The sequence below is a fragment of the Convolutriloba macropyga genome, chromosome 2, assembly GCF_964194025.1.
Source record: "Convolutriloba macropyga chromosome 2, txConMacr16.3, whole genome shotgun sequence".
Lineage (NCBI taxonomy): Eukaryota > Metazoa > Xenacoelomorpha > Acoela > Convolutidae > Convolutriloba > Convolutriloba macropyga.
The window spans coordinates 64,140,517-64,159,678 of record NC_134469.1 but is presented as its reverse complement, the minus strand read 5'-3'; the positions used below and the strand labels follow the sequence as shown (position 1 = coordinate 64,159,678).

General features: G+C 39.5%; 3 protein-coding genes across 4 annotated transcripts in view; all 3 read right to left on the bottom strand.

The window, feature by feature from the left end:
* LOC142335402 (proteasome maturation protein-like) overlaps window positions 1–19,162 on the bottom strand; it is a 517,526-nt gene that overhangs the window by 44,801 nt on the left and 453,563 nt on the right. The window lies entirely within an intron of this gene.
* On the bottom strand, window positions 484–11,305 carry LOC142334601 (b(0,+)-type amino acid transporter 1-like). Its single transcript, XM_075382765.1, has 6 exons — window positions 11,084–11,305; window positions 10,632–10,857; window positions 9,351–9,501; window positions 8,814–9,134; window positions 2,999–3,215; window positions 484–1,781 (listed from the first exon to the last, which is right to left on the bottom strand). Exons 1-6 carry the CDS (start codon window positions 11,196–11,198, stop codon window positions 1,309–1,311), a joined length of 1,503 nt encoding a protein of 500 aa, XP_075238880.1. The 5' UTR covers window positions 11,199–11,305; the 3' UTR covers window positions 484–1,308.
* LOC142334967 (uncharacterized) lies at window positions 12,778–15,411 on the bottom strand. Its single transcript, XM_075383294.1, has one exon. The coding sequence runs from the start codon at window positions 15,409–15,411 to the stop codon at window positions 12,778–12,780; it is 2,634 nt and encodes an 877-aa protein (XP_075239409.1).

Genomic DNA, 19,162 nt, shown 5'->3' with positions numbered 1-19,162 from the left:
AACTTTCCATCCCATTCAGAGGCGAACAACTCAATAGGTTATCAACGTCTTTGCGAACGGGGCATGCTCTCTCACAATACCCAGTTGCTATGATTACCAGGACAGCAAATAATGAGCTGAAGGAACGGAGTTCATTTTTCTGATACGTATTTTTTATAGAGAAAGCGAATTCTTCCAAACTATAACTCCATCTTAACGTTCTGAGATCTTCTACACTTCAAGTAGCAAAAAAATCAATTTTTATCAGCAATTTTTCAACATGAATATGTCTCGTTAAGTTTTTTAGAGCCACATTTTCCTCATGTCGTGTACTCATGTCGAGAACTGCGTTTAAGCAATATTGTAAACAGAAAAGTGACGCCATTTTATTTCTTATTTGCAATTTGTTTGTTTTTAATATTTTCGCTCGGAGAAGAACTTAAAGACCACTCCTTTTGTACAAGGCACACTTTCAGTTTATGCCGATTGAAATTAGTATAAACGTCTGTGACAGCACTTTAATTATGGATTGAGATATTATTGAATTGCGTTAGATTGCATACAAATATTAATACATATATGCCAACATAAGCGACCACAGTCAAATGAAGGGCTCTCAAGACAACTCATCTCTAATTAAAGAATTTAGGCATTACAGAATTAAAAATATAGGCAGGTATAATCAGAAATCAAAGATAATCAGACAGAGTATAACATAAGGGGGGGGGGCAACAATGGTTCGAGTAATGCCTAGTTTTTCCACAGTTTGCGTACGTCGTATACTTCAGGCTAATTGCTGTCGAAAAGAGATAGAGCGCTGAGTACAAAATGTCCACACAAAAATAGCTTGAGAGCAATAAAAAGGCACGTTGGAGAGAGAACGTATTATGATGACACTGAGGTAATCAAGAACTTAGCGATTGTAAACATACTGAAATGAGTAGATTCAAAATACCGAAAAGATTTGCAAATACAAAAGACAACTAAATCAAGCTCAGAATGTTATAATATCATACAGCAAGCTCAAGCATCAACTGAATAACAAAAACGATGACATGAAAGATTGGGTGGCATTTTATGCTTCCTGATTTGATACTGTAAACTTCATTTGGCATTTAAAGTTGGACTGTTTCCTTTTCCCAGTGAACAAGAATTTTGCTTTCATAAACAAATACACCCCTTTTACAATAATAATGAATTAAAATTAAAAAATGAGAGGCTAAAATGGCAATTAAAATTACTGCTAAGAGTACTAAAAGAAAATAAAATTTGAAAATGTCTGATTCAGCAACCGGGAAAAAGAAACAGTTGTAGAGGTTGGCTACGGGTTTAGACCTCCTTTTCATCTCTTGTCTCTTCGAGTTCCACTTTGTCGGTGTTCTTCTTGATTTCCCCATTTGATTCTCCCTCTTCGTGGTAAGCAGAGACCGCAATGTTGCAAGCATACTGGACTTTTTTGAAAAAGCCATGCAGACATGGGATAGTAATTCCGAAATATACGAAAGGAATATAGTAAACGAGACCGAACAGAATGAAGACAACAGCTCCAATGTACTTGAAACTGAACTCAGCAATCAGAGGCGCGACAATCAGATACAGCGCACATAAGCAAAATACAACAGGAATCACAATGGGCACTTTGAATTCCCGATGCTCATCTGGCATCTTGAACCTGAGCACAATCAGACCCAGCACAGTGATAAAATAAAACACCCACGCAGCAAAACTGAAGTACTCCAAGAGACCATTGAAATCACCAGCCAGAACGTAGATGGTACTCACAAAAGTTGTCAATACAACGCCTGAAATAGTTGCTCTGAAATAACTGCTTAGCTCAGCAAGTCCAATTTTCAGTGAACGAATTAAAAACAGCCTAATGGGGATGTAGTTCAACCATATCAAGTTACATTAAACTTCTGTCTGCTTGCACTATCCTTCAAATAAACTGAGATCACCTCAATAAACTTTAATGCACCACTGAATTATTTCAGTTTCTTATTTTTGAGTTATGGTTTTTTATTTGAGCTGCGGAGTGAACTGTGACCATTTTGCGTTTGCAATTTTAGCTGCTTTATTAAGTTCAGCTTCTGAATATTTTAACGAGCCTGACAGATAACACAATTTCAGTCAGATTTTGGATGCACCCCCCAGTTACAGAGCACGTGCCATTACATAGTAAACCATAACGTAAAAATATGGCACGTGCGTCTGAGGGTGCAAGTAAAATGCACTCACTAAGCTGGGGGGAGGGCACAAACGAAAAAGATCCCAGAATTTTTACAGACTAGCGATCCATCGATCAGGTGGCTTACAAACGGGTTACAATCATTGTCATCAATTATCAAAACTTGGATCGGTTACATGACAATTTACCCAATTCCATTTTACCCAATGCCATTTTACCCTACGCCATTTTACCCAACCTGCCATTTTACCCAATGCCATTTTACCCAATACCAACTTACCCAATGCTCTTTGATCTTTTCGTTCAATTATCCGATTACAAATTAGCAGTCGCTATTAGAAGGATGATTTAAAACATTTGTAGACAATATAATCCCATGTTCGGTTGTGATAGTTTCATATCAAGTCCCACGGGCCATTTAATTATATAGTCCGCTAATTCCATGTTCGGTTGTGATAGTTTCATATCATGTCCCACGGGCCATTTATTTTCTAGTCGGCTAAATAGTCGTTCTGGTTAATTTAGCAATGAGGTAAATTGGGTAAGTTGGCATTGGGCAAATTGGAATTGGGTAAAATGGCGGGATGGGTAAAATGGCATTGGGTATAATGGCATTGGGTAAAATGGAATCGGGTAAATTGTCCTGACACCCTTGGATCTATTCTGTTTCGGCCCCCAGTGGTTTTTATGACCGCCCGTTACAAATTATATGTTGTTATATAGCACGTTACTACGTAAGAAAATAGCACGTGCGCCTGGGGGTCATAAAAAATTTATGCTCACTAAGCTTGGGGGGGGGGGCGAAACAGAATAGATCCCAAAACTTGTACGTACCCAAAACGGGTGTCTGGAAATCGATGTGACAGAATGATAGAATTCTGGGAAGATGTCCTTCTCTGGCAGTGGAGTAGGCAATCCTTCCACAAGCAAACATCTCTCCATTTGTTGATCCTAGAGTAGAGAAGCAAACAGAGAGAGGAATCACCCACACAATGTACTTGGGCAGCATCTCATTCCCCAGAACTATGGCCAACGCTGATTCATTCAGCACCTACACAAAATAACCAACTTTTCAATTGTCACAGGAATTCAATCTCAAACGAAAGTAGGGCAAAAATCCAAATAAGGTCTCATTTTCTTATTGTTTGTGCGGTCTCGTATAACCAGACTTACTGGCCTAAAACTTTCATATCAGGCTATTTTATTTACGGTATTTTAACTTATAGTGCAATTGACCTTACCGATTTATTTTTTCAAGATAACAATTTATATCCTACCGGCTGTAAGCCCATCTCGGTTAAAAACAACATTATCCCCTTCGTGTAGTAGAACTATATTGACATCAGTTCATATACAGCAACGCTTCGAGTCAATATATTTAAAAATCAGTGAACTCTTACATCATTTTTTTGCATTGTCAAAACACGCACATTGCTCCTTAAAATTCGAGTTCAAGTTTTTAAAAAAGCTAAGCAGATTGCCAGAAGATAGCCTGTCGAATCAAAATACCAATGAACACAGCAGGCAGATTACTAGAATTAGCTGCGGTAGTTTTGTAAACTTTTAGGTCTCAAAAAACTAAATCAAAACATAAACCGACTAATGTCGGAAGAATTGGTCTCAAACGGCAGGCGAGCCAATTCAATTCAGGGGCTATAGCCTAGATAAATTTTTCTTTATGGGTGCAAAAATAGTTGACCACGCTCCGATTCGAGCCATACATCTACCGATCCCTCACCAGAAGCACTGCCCAATCGGCTATAAGGCCCTTCTTGTTGCTTAGCTGCAATCCATTTTTATTTTAGCGACACGCCTTACTTCGGAGTTAGAGCAATAGAGAATACTCAAAAATGAAGAACGAAAGAGTGAAAACGTCATTTGAGAAGTCAAAGAAAGCTCTAGAAGAAAAGCGCAAAAACGGTCAAGCACAAAATTTGCGTTAAAAAGACCATCGCGTTTACAATAACTGCTACGAACTTCGCTCGAGAGCAATTAAAAATCTCACAACTAGATTAAAAAGATGGTTTTTGACTTATTTTAGAGACATCTTCAATTGATTTAGAATTAGGAACTGTAAAGCAGTCCGCAAAAAACTTGTGATTAGATTCGGATATCTTCACTGCACCTAAACAACTGGACTTAAGGAAAGCAAACGTCAATTTGTGTTTATGCGCGCGTGTGTCTGGGAGAGAGCAAAAATAATTTTGAGAAGTAATTCACACATGACAAAAGATATTCACTCAAAACAACAATAACTCAAAACAACAATAAAGATCGACCAACTCGAAAAAGGACAACAAGTCCATGAAAATGTGAAAAAGTCCATTGCTACTAGAAGATATTCAATAACCTTTTAACAAACCCCAGGGGAGGTTTTCTGGTCGTTGAGGCTCGAAAAACTTAAAAATGACTATTAAAAACCTGAAAAACAATGCAAGCATTAGTAGCACTTTGCGTTCTTATGTTTGCAGTACCAAACCATATAGCTCACAGTCTTGCAATAGACTTTTATCACCTAAGAAAAACGTCAATTTAAATTGATTAAACCAAAAACTCAAAAACCGCCCGAAATGTTAAACATTGCAACCATTAAAAATTCCTAAAATGTTTACATGGTGGTCTAGCGAGTCAGAAAATATATGTATTACGATAGTCTGCATGTCTATGGAGCGTTTAGACTATGGAGCGTTAAGTAGATTAGGAGCCTGAAGGTGGTAGTAGAGCATTCGAAATCGAATCAAAATAGATATTTGAAAAAACTTCACGCCTCAAAACTACACACTTTTCAGTCCTCTCACCACTGTAGCGTGATTAAAATCACTACTCCAATTTCACTTCGCATTGACAAGAGAAAGGTCCAAAAAGTGTGAACATCTCAACATAAACTCTTCTACAGAAAATAGCCTTTGTGTAACAACCAAATTGTTTTAACCTGTTCCTTTTTGTTTAATTTTTTGTTTTGTCTTCCCGGATGGTTAAAACTATTAGCAGTACTTTAAAAACATCCAATTTCTCATAAGACTATAATTTTCTTCAATGAAGTTAAATAGTTTCAGATACCAAATGAAATCCAGGGAAGCCATTTCCTGATGGTAATTGTTATTGATGCAAGTTCACTACATCACTCTTTTAAGAAGGAGCAGAGGAACACCAAGGAATGATTTCGTTTGTCGAAGCAGGTGATTAAGAAGTATGGTTTCAACCCTCATCCCAACGCCAAAGATAAACTCAAAATTGTAAAGAAAGCAATCGCAGAAATTTTCTTGACGGATAAAAGTCAATCTCTGGCACGACGTCATACCTTGACTAACCCCTAAGGTGACCCCCGAACACCCCTATCTGAAGCGCAAATGGTTTCTGAAATTGCAAACTGGAAAAGGGTGGTTGGAATTGTTTACTGTGTCAGAAAGGTGCACCCAACGTCTTTAAATAGCTATAGGAGACAGGTATCTCAGTACTCCACATCGTTAATCATCTACTGACAAGAGAAAAAGACAAAGATCCAGAAGTCTTGAAGCCAAATAGAAAGCTGAACCTCGACTCTCTTCTGGAAACCAAGACTGACTACTGTAAGGAAGTACGGTGATAACCTCAAAACGATCACCGAGAAAAGGAACAGTCCTTCCAAAACAGCGACGAAGAAACCCGCAACAGAAAGTCTAAGTGCAAAGTCAGTTTCAAACGAGGTTAATTAATTTTGTGGAGTCCTAGAGATTAGTTTTCTTGGATCAGATCAAAACTAATTCTAACCTCGTAGTCCCAAGCATCAGAAGTGCATTAAAATCACCAAAGTTGGGCGAATACATCATTACTAAGTTGATACGATTTGAATTTGAACCTAAACAGCTAAGACTAACAGAAAATCGACGAAACACAAATAGTTTCGTGAAGTGCCTAGATATTGATTTCCTTGGTAACTGGTCAAAACTATTTTGAATTTTGATTTCAACTTCAAGTCGGCAAGAAATCAGAAGTCTGGGAAAAAGTGTAAAACCAGTAAGAACATCATTAGTGCGAGCAGAAGAGCTTAATCTTGTGTCCTGCATCACCCACGTGCACCTCACGCCGGAGTGTACGACCTTGCCGAGTGTACCCATAAACGGAATAAAGGAGCTCGAAGTTACTGATATGCTTATCTGCAGCTCCTGTGGATAACAATGAAAAAGACGATTTCATCCGATGCCGAAGCATGGCTAACTCGCTTGAAAAGATGGACTTGATATAACCGAAAAGCTGATATCAACCGAAGAATTCCTCAAATGTCAAAATGGTGGCCTAGATCATCCGAAAAAAAAAGAAATATGCTAGGCTGCACGTTTATGGAGGGTTAAAACATGAAGATTAAAACCGTGACGGTTGTCGCACAGCATTGGAGTTGGAATAAAAATAGACAATTGAAAAAAAAAACTTTGCGGCTCAAAACCAGACTTCTTTCAGTCCTCTCTCCATTCCAGTGTGATTAGATTCAATACTCCAATTTCACGTCTCATTGACAAGACAAGCGTAGAAAAAAAGTGAACAACAAAAGTGCAGTTGGATAGTAAAAAAATTCGGCCGTACTAATAGACAACCGAGGTGGGGTTGGCTCTTAAATATTTATCTGGAGCATTTAAAATATAACCAGAAACCAAGCGTACAGCCATAAGGCTATTTATAAACTCCAATGGTGCTAAAATAGAGATAATAGTCGGCAGCGTGACGATATAGCTGCGACTTAGAATTGCGCGGCGAAGAATGCTGAAATAGATACAGAAATGAGTTGAAAAAGTGTCGTCAACGTTTAAAAACCTATGTCACAGACTAGCACAAAAAAAAACAAATTGGCTGGATCGAATTCACTCCACAGAAGCCTATTTGCTTGGGACCTTCATAAAGGTATCTTTTTTTTACCTGAATTAAACAAATCAAATTTCGAAGTGCCAAAGTCCGCTTGCTTAGTGAAGTATATCACGTATGATCAAAATCTTCAGAGGGTGGGAAATGAACTAACGCGCACAATAGCCCTTAGTGAGGGAAATATTTTTCAGAAACTGACTTATCAGCTTTGTCGTGAACAAATTTATAACAACAGAAAAACGTCAGACGACAAGATATAACAATATAGCAACGCTCATTTGACAGTTTAGCAGCTATAAAATCAAGAAACCGAATTTTAAGTGGCAACGCTGATAAGAGCTGTGATCAACCGAAAATCAAAACAGTTTCCTTGCATTGCTTATAAAGCATTTTCAAAAAAAATTACGCCTTTCTTAACTCTAGCTGGATGAAAATCCCTACATAATTTGGACTTATATATAACTACACGAAGCCGAAAATAGTTTAAAAGACAGCGCCTAAAAACTCAAACTCCTGCTGTTGTAAAAATCATTGAAGGGAAAGTCCTGAAAAACAATTGAAAACAATTTAATAGAACAAAGAAAGAGCGTGACCTCGATATGACTTAGAGAAAGCTTTTCTAAAACATTAACTAACTAACGTCGGATGCATTGCTCTCGAACAACAGTCAATGGAAATTTAGTTTAGTGGTGTAGCTTAGAAATCTGCTAGGTGCAAAAACTGGGAGTGGCATGAACTCACGACCTCCAAGATAGCAGTCAGACATCTTAACCACTAGGCTACAACCACGTTGTTACCCAACCGCTAACAATCACTTTTACATGAGCAACGAATTTCATTTCAGAAAAGAAGCAAAAAAATTACTCAAAATGAAGAAAAGCTTGAAAGTCACTTGAGAAGTAGCAGAATGTTCTAGAGCAAAATCGCAGAAATGGTCCAGCAAAAAATTTTGCAAAAAGGCAACGCGTTTGCAAAAATTGCTTCAAACTTCGTTCGCGACCAATTAAAAACGATTTAGAAAAATATCCGAAAAGATATCCAAATAATTTGAGAAGAAAACAGTAAACATAGCTGGCAGATTGCCAGAAAATAGCCGCAGTAGATTCGTAGATCGGCAGTCTAAAAACAGTAAAAAAAACAGACAAAAAATTTGTCTTTTCATTGAAGGCTGATCTGTTATATTTTGATTAAAAATCTGTATAAGTTCTGGCTGCCTCTATTAGCTGATCTCAAATAAACTTCATTTAGAGTGACACACACCCATTTGACCTTATCTCTTTGAATTAAAGTAAATAAAAGTCGATTTCAAATCGAGAAAGTCATTTTTGAGAGTGAGGTAAGTCAAGTGTGACCAAAAATTTAATCACGCGCATGAACAAAAAAACTCGCTCCACTAAGAGCGAAAAATGACGTCACACATGCAATTCAGTTGAAATTGCATGAACGAATGAACAAAAAGTGGCTGTGACGTCATATGGTCGTAACAAAAATCATGACGACGAAATAAAAAAAACCAAGAGAAGGCCAATAATAGCCTCAGCTATCGCTGTGCGGCTATTAAAAACAGAAGTTAACTTGACAGAAGCAGTTAAAAAAACCATTGTCGAGAAAACGGCTTTTTGTTGAAAGAACGTTGTTTCACATCGTGTTTCGGGGTGACAATATCTGCACTCCTATTTGAAAAGCATATGACTGTACAGATTTTGCAAAAAAACAGCTCGCTAGTACAATTTAGATTCTTTTGTGAAAAAACAAGGCCAGTGATAGCTCAACCTACATCTATCGTAACTATCGTTACTAGACAAATACAAACCTGATCCTTGGTGAGAACTCCAAAGTAGGCGACGTTCATTAGTAGGTAGCAGACCATGACTAGCGGTATTCCCAGAATTATAGCTAGCGGTAAATTACGCTGCGGGTTTTTAAGCTCCTCCGTAAGGAAATTGAGCTGATTCCAGCCGTCATAGGAGAACAAGCCCTGATAAAAGGCAAGCGACAAATGAAACACGTTTGTTTCACTTCCTTCAAAGCCGCTCCTAAGCGTCGCCGTGTTGCCTTGGATAATCTTGATCAGTCCTAGAATGACGATGAAGATGATAGCAGCAATTTTAGCCACCATGCAGACAGATTGGACCTGAAAAATAATGAAACTCCTGTCCTGTCGTCATTCAGTTGTGAGATATAGCACCTCTATCGCCTACCCTCAGGATGGCGTCGGAACAACCAACATGCTGTTATAGCATATCGACTGATTTCTAATATGTCCTCAAATAATTCATGTGGGACACGTTTATTCAGCCAAAAGCAATTAGCAGTGGAAGATTTCAGATTAAGATTTGCATTGACTAACTTTGTTTGAGAGTGATACGCTGTAGATGTGAATGAAACCGATTAACCAGATTACGCAAATGGCTATTGCTCTTTGAGTATATATGTATTCATCGGCGCAGCTTGTAGAGTCATCTTGATAGATCTTCATTGCATAGTCGGCAAATGTCAGACTGAAATATAGATCGCATTGCAACAACTGAACAGATAGTTGAAGATGCGTTAACTTCAGGCAGTGTTTCCTGTCAGAAAATGGTGGACAAGACCATCAAAAAGTGAAAATGCCTGAACAGCTTTTCTTGCCACAAAGAGAAAGCAAAGAGCGCCTCGATTAAATACGAAGTACATAAAAAAGTTTAACACAACATATCTGGCGTCAGACATAAAATGTCTCTCCTAACACATAGCCGGGAGAATCCTGAAACGAATCAAAGTCAAACTAGACTTTAGCATCAGCACTATAATCACCAGAAACCACCATAGATAAGGAAAAATAGCAATCAAAATATAATGTGTAGTGATTTTGAATCAGGATTAGAAAAATATATAGAAACATTTAGGACAAGAGCCTCCCTTCCTCTACCATGGTTCCTATTGACACTTCTACTGCAGGGCGCCGGCGCATGGGGCGTGCGCCACGAAGAATAGATAAGGTAAGGAAAGGACGAGCTCTTTAAAATATTAGTAAAATGTATTTGACAAATATTTTGATAACGTTAAAACAATAGAGGATCATTAAAAAAGTTTAAGTGAGCAGAAGAGGCTAGACAATCTCAACACTAGAAAAAACAATTACTGATATTGCTAATTTTAACTGTAACAAGAGACACAAAACTTCATTATTCAGTTGTTCGTCTGGATATAATTGAAGTCAAAGAGCTCGCACATCCAAATTCCTGTCTTTAATTTCCTTTAATTCCCGTCTTTCTCTTTAATTCCTTTCTTTCTCTTTTCTTTTTCACAGATGGTTAAAAAAATTGCATTATTTTGAATACATCATTCGATTTCTCATAAGGCTCATAATTTTTAAACGATGTAAACACTCTGCTCAACTTTGTTTGAGGAGACGTCATCTTGACAGTCTGTTGACCCTAAATGATTTATTTATAACCATTAAGTTGACTGTTAGATATGTATGTACTTTTTTATTATTAATATTATCAAAATATCTTACTAAAATTTGCTTTAATAATCTTGTCGACAGCACGGAGTATCTCGTTGACAACGTCTATTGCCAGAATATCAAATGTCTCATTTTAAATCACGCTGTTAAGTCCTCTGTGGCCATATCAGACATTCTAACCTAATGGCGGCTGATGCTGACGGTTTTAATACAACCACTGTTGTCCATGAGAAAAGATAGGCTGCAGCTGAGCCGAATGCCGACTTGATGTACTGATACTCTCCTCCAGATTTGGTAATCAGGGTTCCCAACTCCGCATAGCACAGAGCTCCCATTAAACACAAAAGCCCACACAAACCCCATACAATCAAGTCTAGAGCGACGCTTCCTGAGGCTTCCAAAGCACCTAAAAGTTCTCAAAACCTCGGCAATCGTAATGTGATTGTATGACCGACCCTTATTTTGAATTTTAAAAATCACTTTCACAAAACTGTCTAGCCACATTATTCTTTCTCTTCCTGTTTTCTCGCAAAAGGTATCTAATCGTTTTTGTTGAAACTTCGATTCTAAATTACACCTTTAAAACTTAAAGTATTTTTTCGGTGGAATTTTATATAACTCAAACAATTTACCTGAGGGGCTCGCGAATATCCCAGATCCAATCATTGTCCCAACAATAAAGGAAATACCTCCAAAGAGGCCCACCTCCCTTTTCAATTCAACGGCATCTGAATTCTCTGCAGTCATTTTGAAGCAGATTTAACCAAGTAACTTGTCAAGCTCTGATTAAATAAACTGGTTCACACATACGCTCCACAAACCAGTCTGTTTAACCATCAAATCAAGCAATCTATAATGCCCAAGTCGACTGATAAGCACAGAATGCCCATTTTCAGCGAAAGACAAACAAGCGTAATCTATTATACTATAGCATATGTTACACTTATTAAGAATTAAAGACATGAATGAAGTCCATTCAGAGGAAAAGTCCATAAACAAGGCACGATACTGATGTAATTACGAATTTAAAATAAAAGACCCTCAAGGTATAATTATTGTACCTTCAGATGAATTATTCTACCTAAAGATTGCGAGGATCTTTTCCGTTTGTGCCCCCCAGCTTAGTGGGCACATATTATTTGTTGCACCCCCCCCCCCCCCCCCCAGACGCACGTACCATATTTTTACATAATGATTGACTATGTAATAGCACGTGCTCTGTAACTGGGGGCGCATAACTGGGAAAAGATCCGATTGCGAAGAACCGAGTCTATTTACCAATGTATTCTATAATAATAATTTAGGGTACACCATGGGGAGTTGCCCGAGCTACAGTTCACATGAATTCACTTTTTGCTCGTTCCTGTGTCTCGTTTTGACGGAAATAAAACAAAACGACCGACTACCATCAGGCGAATTGCTCTGGAACAGGCGGGGGGTGGCTTGTTCGGTTGTAGATAGCCCAAGCTGATAAATTACCGCAGAGCGTTGTCGGTGTGCTGTGGTAACAGGAAGGAGCGGGGTAGAAAGCGGGGGTGGGTCCCAAACCTATATCAATTCAAACGCACTGAAGTTCTGCCTACTCAGCGGCTTCGGTGAACATTACCTAAAGCCTCCTAACTCTAGGAAGGAGCTGCACATGCGCTTAATGCACTCATGATGCGCCACTTTATCCCGTTTTTGAAGACCAAACATCAACTTCGATCGTCCAAGCGACTAAAAAGAATCTATCTAAAGTCAAACTGTCAAGCCAGAATTTTGCATGAAAAAGAGTAAAAGACCCGTTTATAATAATTGTTTTAAACTTCCCCATCGTAATTGATCTATATGTGTTATTGGCATGAAACTCAAAGCTATTTTCCAGATACCACAACGTGGATAGGACGAACACAGTTATATCTTTACAGTAAAATCTTTACAGAAATTTGTATGAAAAACTGGAGCTTTTCCGTTCGTACCCCTCCCCCAGTAGTTAGAGAGGATGTGTTATTATATAGTTAACCATTATGTTAGACTTTGACACGTGCTTCCCACAAAGATGGGGTGGCGGACAAACGGAAACGATCCAAAAGTTTTTCATGGCTCTTTATTTTTAAATGCTTAAGTTTCCCTGACTCACTCCTGTTGATTTTTTTATTTGATTCTGCTGCTGCCTACCTTAGACTAAAACTCATATTCACTCACAGGAGCTGACATTCCACGCCTGCGTTGACCGACTGCCATTTCAGAGGAGGATCGACTTCTTGTTTTATATCTTCGAGTTCGAGTATTCTGGTCTGTAGGTTTGTTGCCTCTGTCGACCAGCTCCTCCGTGTTGTCCCTTACCCTAGGACAATTCGCGGAACATCCTGTGTTGCCATTGTCTGTCAAGTCGTGTCTTGAAGATATACAAGCTTTCACTTGACACGACGTGTTCTGGTAACTCGTTCCAATCTTTAGGTCCAACAACTGAGAAAAACTTTTTCCTCAGCTCCAGTCGTGCTCTTCTGATGGAAAGTTGCTGCCCATGTTTCCTCGAGTTTCGTTCGATAAACTGAATTAGATTTCCCGTAGCAGATTCGTCGTACATTCCATTGATGATTTTGAAGATTTCTATCATCCGGCCTCTTTGTCTTCTGTATTCTGTGGTTGGTAGCTTGAGTTCCCTGAGCCGCTCTTCATAACTTAAACCTCGCAGGGATCCAACTAGCCTTGTGGCTCTTCTTTGAACATTTTCTATACTGGTCTTATGCTTTTTAAGATTTGGATACCAGATTTGGTTCGCGTACTCTAGGTGGGGTCTGATTAATGCTTTGTACAGTTGTAGAAATACTTGTTTGCTGATGTTAATAAAACTTCTGCGGATTAGGGCAAGAATAGAGTTCGCTTTCTTCAACTTCATACAGATGTGCTCTTCGAAACTAAGTTTGCTGTCGGTCATTATTCCCAGGTCTTTCTCTTTGTACACACTCTTAAGATTTTGGTCTTTGTTAAGATTGTACGTTCTCTCTGATGTGGTCTTCTTCTTTGATGTCAATGTCATCTTTACACATTTCTCTGCGTTGAACTCAAGGAGGCTCGTCTTCGACCATGTTCGGAGTTCTTCTAGGTCTTTCTGGAGGACTAGTTGATCTTCTACTGTTGAGATCTCTCTGTAGAGCTTTGCGTCGTCTGCGAACCGTAGGAGTGGGGACTGAACCACGTCTGTCATTGAGTTGATGTAGATGATGAACAAGACTGGTCCTAGTACCGATCCTTGCGGTATTCCGCTCAGTACTGGTTCCCATCTTGAAGGAATTTCGTTTACCATCACTCTTTGCTCTCTTCCATTGAGGAGGCTTCGGATCCAGTCGTGGGTGTTACCTCCAATTCCAAGTTGATGTAGTACTCTGAAGAGTCTCCGGTGAGGGACTGTGTCGAAGGCTTTTTTGAAGTCAAGGTAGATAATATCCACTTCGTTATTCTTATCTAGCGCTTCTGTCCAATCGTCCATTGCTCTTAAGAGCTGCAGTGTTGTCGACCTTCCAGTCATGAACCCATACTGTTTCTGACTAATCAGGTCGTTTGTCAGAATATGGTTCATGAGGTGTTTTCTTACAAACTTCTCCATAACTTTGCAGCATACGGATGTCAGGCTAACCGGTCTGTAGTTAGCTGCGTCTTTCTTTGGTCCTTTTTTGTAGATCGCTGAGATGTTGGCCCTTCTCCAGTCGTCCGGGACTGTACCTCTTCTCCAAGATTCGTTGAAAATTTCTGTGAGATATTCAGCTATTATTTCTCCTGCTTCCAGCAGAACTCTAGCGTGGATTCCGTCATATCCTGGTGATTTCGTGTCGTCTAATTTTTTTAGTTGCTCTAAGACTTCACTTGTTGATATATTGATGTTGTCGTCGATTTGGCCTCGGTTTGTGACTGCAATGTCCCAGTCTGGTTCGTCTTCGTGGACAAACACAGATGCGAAGAACTTGGATAACGTTTCTGCTTTCTCATAGTCACAGCTTGTCGTGTTTCCATCCTCCCTCTCAAGGTCGGGGATGGTTTCCCTTGTTTTCGTTTTCTGGTTGACGAAAGACCAAAACGCTTTCGGGTTGCTCTTGCACACCGCTGCCACAGTTTGTTCTTTTTCATGTTGGCGTTTTCTAGTTAGCTTCCTGACCATGTTCCGTCTTCGTGCGTACTCTCGATATGACCAGTCCGAGTTCTCCTTGATGAACTGCTTCCATGTCTTCTTCTTTTGTTTGATGGCTTCTCTAGTTGCGGAGTCAAGTGGTAATCTACTTTTTTCTCCTCTTGTTATTTTTGTCAATGGAACGTGGTTCTCCACTGCGGTCTGGATCGTGTCCCGGAAGAGCTCCCATTTCTCGTTTACATTTTGGGTGACTGTGGAGTTGGTGTCTAATTCAGATTTCAGGTACTTTCTGATGGCTTTGAAGTTGGATTTCCTGTAGTTTCGGCGATACTTGATGTCAGTTCCTACAGTTAGAGCAAACGATGTTTTGGTCATTACATGATCGCCTTTTCCTAAGGGTGCACAATGGTCTATTCTCTTTGGTTCCAGGGAACTATGCGTCAGCATTAGATCTAGCAAAGATGGTCGGTTGTTTCTGGCACTTCGAGTTGGCGTCTTCACATGTTGTTCCATGAAAGAGTCCTTCACGGCTTCCAGGAATCTCCATTCGTTGCTCTCTGCTTCACCAGTTGCACGTGCCACTTCCCAATCAATATCTGGATAATTGAAGTCGCCTACCACTATGAATTTTTTCCTTGATCTTCCGATATTTTTCAGATACTTGTTGATTTTCGCGTTGTTTTCGTCGCAGGATCTCGGGCTACGATACATGTTTACTACTGTTAAAGTGCTGCCGGCTAATTTGATCTCAAGTTGTTGGATCTCTGTAATGGATTCCTCACTTATCAAGTTATATTTTAGGTCGTCTCGGATGTAGGTCAGAAGTCCTCGTCCATTTTCCTTTGGGTTCATATTGGTACCCTCCAGTGAATAGTTCTCAATTTTGTGCCATAATGGGTCCCATGGTAGAGTTGAGTTCTTTGGTTTTGCCTCTGATAACAGGATAATGTCCGGTTTGACAGTTGATCCCTCAATTTTTATCCTAAGTTCTGATGTCTTCTGGGCACTTAGTGTGTCCACGTTGCTGAACCAGAGTTCGAGGTTCCGTCTGTATGCTTTTTTCTGGCTCTGACTCTTATTATGGTTTTCCCTCGGACGAGGTGCACGTAGTCTCCTGTTTCGTTTGCTGTCAGGTTTTTTGCCCTCTGTACTAGTTCTCGGACAATTTCTCGATCCTTCATACTTCGGTCTGGAGAAACTCTCAGGTTGACGAGTCGTTTTTCCTTCCCCTTCAGTTTAGTCAAATTCTGTAGAACTTTTGCAACCTCTTCCTCTGTCTCGAATGTTACCATCAGTGGTCTATTTTTTGCATTTGGGTCATCTTGGGTGGGTTTCTTACCAAGTCTCTTGCATTTTTTGGCTCGTAAGTCTGGTAGTTCAATCTCGCACAGTGATGAGTCAACTAGTTCGTCGTCTTCTTTGAGTCTCTCTTCTTCTCCCTGTTGGTTGTCTTCCGGTGCTCTGTGAATTACAATGTTCTTCCTTCGTCTACTTTCTTCCATCTGTTCTCTTTTCTGTTCAGCAGATGCTTCTAGGATTATTTCTTTTATAGGTTTCACCGGTTGCTGAGGAATAGGAACCCAATTTTGGGCGGTAGATCCGCTCGATTGGGGGACTTCTCTGCTCTTCTGTCCGTTCATGAAGCAATAGAAGTCATTCATCAGCGCTTTGACCGAGTTCATCGTGGTGTTTAGGTCGCTACGTAGTTCTTCGACATCATTCCGTGGATGTGTTGCCTCTTTTATGGTTGTCCTGGCGAAGTCGATACATGCATCACAACACCAGATAACTTCTGGTCTGGTCTTGTATTCATAGGCTGCGCTTGGCATTTTGATACATTTGATACAGTAGTGTTTGCTACAGCGGTCGCATTCAATTATCTTTTCATTGGGGTCTATAAACACTTTCTTGCATTTCTCGCAATTCCAGCCATCTCTTTCCTCTCCACTGGTAGAAGTTAATTGTTTCGTCCGTTTGGGTGGCATTTTCACCTTGTCAGGGGCGAGTATACCACCACCTAGGCCGCACCGGAACAGAAGTTCCAGGAAGCTACCAGAGCGGAGGTATACACGCGCTAGTGACTACTTGGAGTATACCACCACCTAGGCCGCACCGGAACAGAAGTTCCAGGAAGCTACCAGAGCAGTGGTATACACGCGCTAGCGACTACTTGGTGCCGGTACTCTTGTTTCTCTTCTTCTTGTTCTTATTCTTTGAAGGTCGTTTCCTTTTTGTTTTTCTTTCGCTTCTCTTCTGAGATGGGCGCTTCCGTCCGGAGGTCCTGTTCCGAAGAACGATGCTCTTCAGGTTATTTCTTCTCTGGAGCACTCTTGTAAGAAGCCCTAACTCTATCGCGGAGTCCGGATGAACCAATGAAAGCTGTTTCCGATACCACCCTGATCGTTGGCGTCTCTTTGATAGTAACTTATTTCCTGCGTCGATCACCAGGATGTCAAGCTTTCTTAATTCCTCTAATATGTTTGGGGATCCTAGTCGTTGACAGTACACTATAGCCGAGATCCGATCACTGAAACGTCGCAGTAGTTCAACGAGGCTGGAGACGGGTAGGGCACTGTAATTGTTCGAGATTTGCCTGGTGATGGAGTTGCTGATCACTCCGTGCCAAGGTATCAAGTTCTTTTTGTTCTTTAATGCTCCACGGGTGAGTAGGAGCTCGAGATTCGTCCGTTTATTCTTGGCGTTGGGGTTTAGGCTCAGTCCTTTTCTGGCGAAAAGTATAGGCCGTACTTGACTTCTGAGTGCCTCGGGAGCAACTTTGATAGCGTTGGCTAGGCAGCTAGCGCCGATGATAAACACCATAAAAGGTGTTCTGGGGAATATCTTCACCCACTAATCTAGAGGCAGTGGGACTTAATTAATCAACTTAATTTTCGTGGAATGTTCAATCCTCTAGATCAAACTCCTGAAAATACACGATTTGAAAAAGGGAAAGGGGTCCTTTCGGTTGAGGTTCATCTCAAATCCAGAATGACCAAAATCTTGCCTTAACCTTTTTGACAACAGTTAACGCAAGAAGTCATTTTAGAATAGTTTGTGAAGTCGGATGTTTTCCGTTTGTGCCCCCCAATACGTTATGCTCCCCCCAGTTACAGAGCACGTGTCATTACAAAGTAAATCATTATGTAAAAATATTGCACGTGCATCTGGGGGTTGCAAATGATATGCACCCACTAAGCTGGGGGGGGCACAAACGGAAAAGATCCGTGAAGTCTATTTTAATTAGTAAATTTCATTTTAACTTTCATTTTTAGCTTAATTATTTTCGAAAATTGCCACGCCTAATTACAGAGAAAATCCAGAGGTAACCCAGTCAGTGAGCAGTAGTTACTGTAGTCTAACGGACAATCTGTTTAACTTGATCATAACTCAAACAATCTCAGCAAGAAATTTCAAGAAAGTTATGAACAAATTGAGCAGATGGGACATAACTTATTTCATAATAAGGAAAACGGGCAAACTGCTATCTCAAGTTCTCTCTTAAGTATTGCAAAGTTGTTAGAATTGTAAATGAGAAGCAAAACAATCCAGCTAAAAACGTTTTCCAATAACTCCACTGGCTCCAAAGATAAATGAAAATTTATAAACATGAGAGGCTTAGAGGTAACTACTAAAATTACATCTTTAAAGAAGAAGAAGATGCAGAAGAAGACACTTTATTGTTTAGCACTACTTGTTGAAGCGTGACGCTACCAATGCTAATGTGTACAATTAAAAGTATAAATCACAAATTTACGTTAGAAAAAGTTGTTGTAAATCTCCTTATTGAGGTTTTAAAGATAAAACTAGTCGATTCTCACGAAAAGAAAGACATTCAGAATTATTCACGGCATCAGGAATTTGATCTTTGTAATGCTTTATTAACAAACTTCTGGACCTACTGTTGCTAGTTTTGAAAACTCTGAGTTGATTTTGTAGTGAATTTTCACTTGGTTAAATCAGATTCCCAGAGAAGGTATTTTTTCTCGCCTGACATATTTTCTGAGATGAAAAATAGATATTTGATCAAATCTTTGATCAATTGAGATCACCTGTTTTTTCATTCTTAAGCGCCCTGACCATTTGCAATTTGAGCGGAAGAACACCTCTTTACGAGACCAGTTTGGCTGTTTTTCTAGAGAAGTGATCATAGGTTTTCTAATGTTCTGAAAAAATAGAGTTGAATAGTTGTAATATGACAAAACAAAGGAATGAAGTAAATTGTCTAAGCTTGAAGTAGGGAGTTGAGTTCCAATTGAGTCTACAGTTTTATCCCCTGAGCCATCTTCTTTACCGCTTGTTTATCATGATTCGTTAAACTGAGATTACATTGTAACTCCTAATTTTTTGAAATCATTACTTTTTGATTACATTGTTATCTACTAATATTGTGTCCCGAGTTTTGGCTCTTTGATAATTTGTTTGTTGAAACAAACGAACTCTGTTTTTGAAGAATTCCGTTGAATTCAATTTTTGAATTGATTGATGTTCTCTTGAAAAGCTTGCAAAGTCATTTTTGCTAAATCATGTAATTTCAATTCCAGGGACTTTTTTGCAATCTTTCCATCCGTTTTAGAATAAAAACAAGGCAAAAATGAGCAAAGTG

What these genes read in the sequence shown, in the direction of transcription:
- LOC142334967 (XM_075383294.1), bottom strand. Translation starts at nt 15,411, where the DNA reads ATGAACCCAAAGGAAAATGGACGAGGACTTCTGACCTACATCCGAGAC.
- LOC142334601 (XM_075382765.1), bottom strand. Translation starts at nt 11,198, where the DNA reads ATGACTGCAGAGAATTCAGATGCCGTTGAATTGAAAAGGGAGGTGGGC. An exon ending in TCAGCATCAGCCGCCATTAG is followed by an intron (nt 9,502 to 10,631) that starts GTTAGAATGTCT and finishes TCTATATTTCAG; the next exon opens with TCTGACATTTGCCGACTATG. An exon ending in GAGTTCTCACCAAGGATCAG is followed by an intron (nt 3,216 to 8,813) that starts GTTTGTATTTGT and finishes TATTTTGTGTAG; the next exon opens with GTGCTGAATGAATCAGCGTT.